Raw genomic sequence first — 7,573 nt, forward strand, 5'->3', positions numbered from 1 at the left:
TTTGATTTTGACATTTATTAAGTAAAATAAACTCAAGATCTGAAATTGTGTAAATTACATTTTCAGCTATTTTACTTAAGATGTAAAATATGTTTTCAAATAATATATGACTTGGAACAGCCAACTGGGGGCAAAAAAAAGAACTTAATTATAAATTGTATATTCTTTGAAAACTTGTCTTAATATTAAATTTAATGTGTGTGTGTGTATATATATATATATATATATATATATATATACACACACACACACTAAATTTACAATTACAATTAAGTTCTTTTTTTACCCACATCCTTAAAACAAGATATATATCTAATTATATATATATATATCTTGTTTTAAGGTTGTTTGGCTATTAGAATGGGACAAAAAAGACCAAAATAAATATATTTTTCCAGTGTTGAAATGACTTCAGACAATCCACATGTTCAGAGCCCTAAATCAGTTGAGACTGCCTGGCATGAAATAGAGAGGGAGCTGGAGAAATAATATGAATCGCAATGCGCATACTTCAATGTGCACGTTTGTATGTGTGAGGTGCTTTGTCCCAATGAAGCACTGGAATGATAAAATGGGTGTCGCTGTGGATAGAACACCAGATGTTGATTTTAATGAGGAGCCATGCAAGTTAAACAGAGGCAGGCATATGGGGCGGAGGGGACCTGAGTCCCCCACGCTACCTCTTCCTCCATATGTTTATTTGTATCTCCTCCATTATAAAGTCACCCCACCTTTCTAAAGACCAACCTGCAGCACCGTGTCCTTGGGGACAGTTCCTTAGCAACCGCATCAAAACAAACAGACAGCTCGCCACTGTGATGTAAAATTAGATCACAATATATGCAAAAGGAAGCCGGTGATGTCGCAGTGGGATTCAAGCAAAACCTACAGTGCAACAGGGGTCACTTTGTTTTTAGTTTTTTATGGAGAAGGGGAGAGCGAGCAATCGCTATACTTCCAACATGTTTGCCCAAACAAATGGAGAACATCTCTTGCTCTCTTAGCTGCAATAATCTCATTCCTGTTTGCAGGGGCTGCAGTGCCACAACCCATCACAGTGAATATTTACACACTTTTCTCTTTCCCATTTGCAGTCTTTCTTTCACACCGTATCTCTTCCCGCTCGCTATCTTTTTCTCTTTTCTACTCGATACACACCCAGCATCTTCTCTGCTCATATAAATCTGACACCCCACAGTAAATCCTTTTTTTCTCTGTTTACAAAGAGTGTGATCCATTTGCTGTCCTCCTCCCTTGGCATAATGTAAAATAATCCTTCTACACACTCACTTTCATTTTCCTCCTTAGATTGTGGAAATGCTGAGATCTGGAGAACAGCATTTGGTAAACAAAATACTTACATCTGGAAGACGACAATAAGACGAGAGATGTAAGGCTGGTATTCTTTAGAAAAAATAGCTTTGAAGTCTTAAGGCATAATAAGACCTGTGCTCAGTTTAAATGAGTCAGGCTGTGACTTGAGTGTAAAAGAGCCTCCCAAGCCAAAGTGAAAAGGGCTGAACCAGGCGTTGAGTCGTCTCCTTGGGTATCTACTTTCTTGTTCATACCACGGTGGACAGCTGTAATTTAACGGCAAGTGCTCTGACAACAAATCTACACTACAAATCTCCATTCCTGAAAGACCTTTCCCTTGTGACCAGAAAACCAACAGCTGAGAAATCCTTTCTGTATGAGTGGCTACACTGCAAAAAAAAAAATCAATTTATTAATCAAGGTTTAGTCTTGTTTTCCAATAGAAATACCTAAACATCCTTAAAACAGGAAACATTTATCTGAGAAGCAATTTTAATATGAGATGTAATCTCAGGGAATTTTTAATTTAAGTTTTTTTTTTTCCCTCCTTGATTTAAGCAGAAATCTCTTGGGTTCAATAAAAGTTATGCTCAATCGACAACATTCATTGCACAATGTCTGTTACCACAGAAAATAATTTAAACTTGCCTCACAGTTTTTAAAAACAAAATAGGCATATTTTTAAATCAGGCACAAATACATTTTTTGATGGTTGAATTAGGAAAAATAAGCTGTCCCCTGTTAAATAATATCTTAAAAGGGTCATATGATGCGATTTCAATTTTTCCTTTCTCTTTGGAGTATTACAAGCTCTTGGTGCATAAAGAAGATCTGTAAAGTTGCAAAGACTAAAGTCTCAAATCCAAAGAGATATTCTTTATAATGTTCTTTTTAGCAGCATCATATGACCACTTTAACAAATTTAAATACACTCTCACATAGAGAAGAGTAAGGGGGTGGTAAGATTTTGTTTGTTTGTTTGTTTGAAAGAAGTCTGTTATGCTCACCATGGCTGCATTTCTTTAAAAAAGTGTAACTGTAAAATATTATTGCAAAAATACTGATCAAAAAACAATTTTTGCAGTACATCTGAGTATGTATATATATATATATATATATATATATGCATTTAAGATTGATGGTCTAAATGAAAGAGAGAAAGAGCAGGGGAAAAAAGAGAAGGAACATCAGGGCAGGAGCACAATGCTCATGGGCACTTTGACTCAACCAAAGACGTGTCATCCTTACAGTGTAAATAAGCTTGCTGTGTGTCCCGACAGTTCAGGACTATCTGCTCATTTCTGCTTCACAGAACAAGGGCCACGCATTGCCAAGCATGACCTACCATCGGTATATGTGTATATTTGTGTTTATGTGCATGAGTGAGTCGCAGAAAATAGTAAACCATTTTAAAATTGAAAAAACAAACCAAAAAAAAAAACATACACACAGATAAGTTGCTGGCACAGGGATACCTAAAGAGAGATCCCCTTCTGCGTGGTGTAAGTCCTGTTTGTGGTTCTTGTGCTGTACTGATGAAGCCACACACCTTGCATTAAGTGTTAGCACAGTGTCCGGATCAGTGCAGGCCTTTGGCACCATGTAAACATTAGTTCGTTTAGTTAGCACTCAGATATCCCACAGCTCTTTAGGAAATGGACGCAGGTTGAGAAGGTTGTCTTGAAACTCTTCTCGTAGCCCCGTCGTCTGTCCATGGATTCACCTGCCCTGAAAAATTTAAGAAGGGTGTTACATCATCTAGACAGATCGATAGAAAGCTGAAACATCAAATGCAAAGATCAAAAATGTTTTCAAATGTAGTTCCCTTTAACACACTGGACAGCAGGCAGTTTTAAGTAATAAACCTGTATGATTTTCTTTCCTTTCGTGGAGCTCAAATGTCTTCTGAAGACTGTCAGGAACATACAGGAAGTCGTTTTTGCTGAATATCTTCCTGTTTTAGCTCTCAAATGATTTCTGTGTGCTGGGTGCGTCACGTAAGATTTGAAATTAATTATGTCCAACATCATTGGTTCTTAAGTGTATCGTAGGCAAATGAGATGTGCTTGAAAGAGAAATTATTAATTTGAGAATTAAACAATGACTTTTCGGCCTGGTTTTCACACAAATCATATCATACAGCTTCACAAGACTTTGAATACAGTGCATGAGTCATACGGACCATGTTTTTATAGTACATTTATAGTGCTTTTTATAGCAGTATAAATCACCATTCACTTACAGACTCTGCTAAACTTCTATTGTGTTTCATGAATGAAAAAGCATACAGGTTTGAAATGTCACAAGGTGAAATACTCCTTATATAAGCTTATATAATTCATAAATAATGAAACTATAAGCAAACCTGCACAATTATAGGCCTCTGAGTTTTGCATCAGGTTCCTCATGGACCTGGCTCAGATGGGAAGACGTTCCTCAGCTGTTCGATTACCTGCTGCAGCTGCAGTACGGTGTCCTGCTCGTAATCCAAATACTCACCTACACAACATTAAATGCTACAATAAACATGACCTCAACTAAATGCATCGCAAGTTTACAGCAACATACTGTATAAGCCTTATTCAAACAAGTCACATCCATTTGAATCCCATTATTGGCTGATGTTGGCAGGATGACAGGAAATGGCAGTTGTTCCAGGTCTTACCTGCAGCTTCTGTGTCTGTGGTCTCTCTGCTGGGAGGCTCCCCCTGGTGGTCACCCCCTGACACAGGAGAGGACAGAGAGGAAGGAGCCGAGCCATTGGCCTCCGAGTCATCTTTGGGCTGGTAGACATGACAAAATCATGAGAGAGCAAGAAAGCAATCAAATCCTAATCAACACAGTTCAGAACAGAATCCAGCCACATTGCTCTATCATTTCTGCAGTATGAACATGACCGTTCAAAAGTGTGGGGTTAGTATAATTTTGTTTTTATTCAGCAAGGAAGCATTAAATTGATCAAAAAAGACAGTGCAGATATTTATAATGCTACAAAGGAATTCTATTTCAAATAAATGCTGTTTTCTAACTATTATATTCATTAGAGTTTCCACAAAAATATCAAGCCACACAACTCTATTCAACATTCATAATAATAATAAATGTTTCTTGAGCAGCAAATCAGCATATTAGAATGATTTCTGAAGGATCACTGACACTGAGGACTGGAGTAATGACTGTTGAAAATTCAGCTTTACCATCACAGGAATAAAAAAAAAAAATATTCAAATAGAAAAGTTATATAAATTGTAATAATATTGTACAGTATTACTGTTCTTATTGTATTTTTTATATAAATGCTGCCTTGGTGAAAATAAGAGACTTATTTCAAAAACATTAAAAAATAATCTTCCAAACCCCTTCTGAACAATATTACATAGTTCTTTTTCTAAATCTCATTTCATTTTTATATTTAATTTGATAAAATTTTAAATAAAATAAATATTGTAATACTGCACATAGCATTACATATACTGTACAAAGCATGTGTATACCCACAGATGTTCATAACTGTATACTAATAAATAGTATAGGCAATATATACTGTTCAGTATGCAGTTTACTAGCCTAGCAAAATAACAAAATACTATTGTTGGGTTCTTTGATGAGAAAAACAAGTTTTCAAATGCTGTCAAAACTCCAAACTTCTGTGTTTATCGAGCAGGGATTTGACCCCTTTTCCATACATTACAAAAATGGTGTATTTTCTTGAGGGATGAAATAAACTCATACGAATCAAGAGAACACTCGCTTTTTTGAGAGAGGGAGATGAGTTGATTGAGGCTGTTTGCATGAATACCTCAAATTTATTCCAAGTTAAACTCTTTTATCGCCTTGCAGAGATGTCCACAGAGGTAAGACTGAAACTTTCCCAGCGACTTTCTAAGGGTGCAGAACGAAGAGTTCAGATCTCCACAATCCCTGCACATTATTGCTTCCCCATGACACATCTCTCGCTCGTTTTTAAAGGTTAAGTCGATCTCTCTCCCCCTGTTCCTTCCCTCTATTTCCATCTAATTCCTTTTCACCTACAGCTACAACCTCAGTGTTTTTGCTCCGCTCTCTCATTCCATCCAGCCTGCCAATCATACCTCTGCAGCACTACCTCTCTTTTTTCTGCACAACCACCTCTTATCCCATTCACTCAGCACTGCCTGAGCTTTTCTTTTCCCTCCTCGGCCTGCTTTCTGTCTTTCTTTGACTAAAGAAAAGGTTCCTTTTTCTGCCCACTCTATTCTGTCATCTCGCTCCTTAAAGTCGGCATGAAACGGAAGTTGCGATTGTCTTTTCTTCTCTACTGTGACATATATCCGAGTGAAACGGCATCTGAAATGAGAGGGCGGGACTTGATTTCGTCCTTCGGGAATTGATTGGATCGTTGGAAGCTGGGGCGTTGCTAACAAAATGGAGGCAGATCTGAATGCCAGTTTGCAGTTAGTGGTGGGGGATTTCTCTCCACTGGATTCACAGCCGACACCCAAGCATGAATAAATGTTTTATTTATTAAGGATGACGACGACGATCAATGGCACAAAACATGCCTAAACAGCGCGCGCGCACACGAGAGAGAGAGAGAGAGAGAGAGAGAGAGACTGCCTGAATGACTGAACGCATCCTCCATCAGGTTAAGCCATATTCATGAAAGAAAATTAGTTTGCGATGTCCTAAGATTAATGTTGTTGTAATATCCTAATATATTTTCAATGTTTAGGGGTAACGTACTCCCTCATGACTGGTGTCAGTGCTATAAAGTGAAGCATCAGCTTCAGCTTTTCCCCCTGTTGTTTATCCCAGCGTTTACCCCTCACGTCACTCGCTCCGCCCTTGCGCCATAGCTCGTGACCGGAAGAGAAGATGAGTCGTTTTGAGGGGGAGGTTAACATTTTTGATTAAAGATTACGAGGGCACATGAATTAAAAAAAAAATAATGAAGTGCACAGATAAATTATTTATAATAAACATTACAGTATTCCATTAAAAAATAAGAATTTTCAATTTTGATTTCATGGTGACTTTAAGCTCCATGTACGTCAGTTCAAGAAATTACTTACCTTCTACCCACTCCATCTATATGATTCTATCTCCATCAATGGTGTTCTTCCCCATATATAATCTCTCTCTAAGTCTTCCTTCCCATCTTTGCAATTTACCAGAAGCAATTCACCAGAATGTAGTGTGCTTTCCTGCACTCTCTCATCCTCCATCTCTTTTCAGGTATGAATAATAGTGACTTTAAAAAAAAATCCTTTCTGTTTTCACATCTCTTCTCCTATCACCTGAGACAAGTCTTTTCTAGTTCCTCGTCTCCTTGTCCTTACTGAACCTGCATTAGTAAGCATCTCTTGCCTGACTTTTACCCTTCTACATATGATACAGTCTATGATATGGACTATCCTCGTCTGTTCAGTCGCATCCCTACTCTTTTTGCAGAGAGCTTCAAATACATCGTCTTCCTCCCTCTACCTCGCTTTTCAGTATATTTTGTAAGCAAGCCTATCTTTGTTTCTCTCATAGTGGCTGTTTTTAAATCTCAAAACATTCCTTCAAACCCATAAACATTTAACGTTAAACTCACCAGTGCAGAAGGCCCTGATTTACCTGTTCATGTCCCTCCCTGTACAGTGGTAACATATTCATACAACTCCCTACGCACCATTCCTTCACTGTTTCTATCATAATAATCTATTCTGGCTAACACTTTAGTACTCACTGTGGGCATACCGCTCCTTTTTTTTTAGTATACAGGCATATGTTTATATCTCATAAATCTCACCTGCAGCAGTAGTTCTCTGAGTCTGCGTAGCTGGGACTCCAGTTGCTTGTTGTGGTCCTCCAGAATCTGCATTCGCGTCTCCAGGCGGGTCTTGTGCTGTCGAAGGACTCGAGCTTCGGCTAAGAGCTCCTCGTCCTGCTGACCGGCCAGTGAACCTGGACCTGACTCCAGCAGCTGGGGTGATGCTGCTGCCTCTTCGTGCTTCCACTTCAGCCGCCGATACTCGCCCTGCAGCACCCTACAGGAAAGATAACACCATCATCATCATCATCATCACTATTGCTTTCTTGGCATCATCATCATTTAGGTCATTATGCATGCAACATCTAGACAAAAGTTGTTACTTTAAACAAATGTTATACAATCATGTTTCTTTACTCAATTTAGAATTCTCTCATACTCAGCCTATACAAATTCATTTTGTATCTTAAAGGGATAGTTCACCCAAAAATGAAAATTTGATGTTTATCTGCTTACCCCCAGGGC

General features: G+C 38.2%; 1 protein-coding gene across 1 annotated transcript in view; it reads right to left on the bottom strand.

Moving 5' to 3' along the window:
• Positions 1 to 2,725: 2,725 nt before the first annotated feature.
• LOC107688688 (dystrophin-related protein 2-like) overlaps positions 2,726 to 7,573 on the bottom strand; it is a 38,402-nt gene continuing 33,554 nt past the window's right edge. Inside the window, exons 15-18 of the mRNA XM_016486417.1 lie at positions 7,088 to 7,325; positions 3,980 to 4,097; positions 3,680 to 3,813; positions 2,726 to 3,037 (exon numbers count right to left, since the gene is read on the bottom strand). Coding sequence (XP_016341903.1) covers positions 3,719 to 3,813; positions 3,980 to 4,097; positions 7,088 to 7,325 — 451 coding nt within the window. The 3' untranslated portion in view covers positions 2,726 to 3,037; positions 3,680 to 3,718. The remainder of the gene's footprint in view (positions 3,038 to 3,679; positions 3,814 to 3,979; positions 4,098 to 7,087; positions 7,326 to 7,573) is intronic.

This window comes from Sinocyclocheilus anshuiensis, unplaced genomic scaffold (assembly GCF_001515605.1).
Source record: "Sinocyclocheilus anshuiensis isolate Anshui unplaced genomic scaffold, SAMN03320099.WGS_v1.1 scaffold581, whole genome shotgun sequence".
NCBI classification, from domain to species: domain Eukaryota; kingdom Metazoa; phylum Chordata; class Actinopteri; order Cypriniformes; family Cyprinidae; genus Sinocyclocheilus; species Sinocyclocheilus anshuiensis.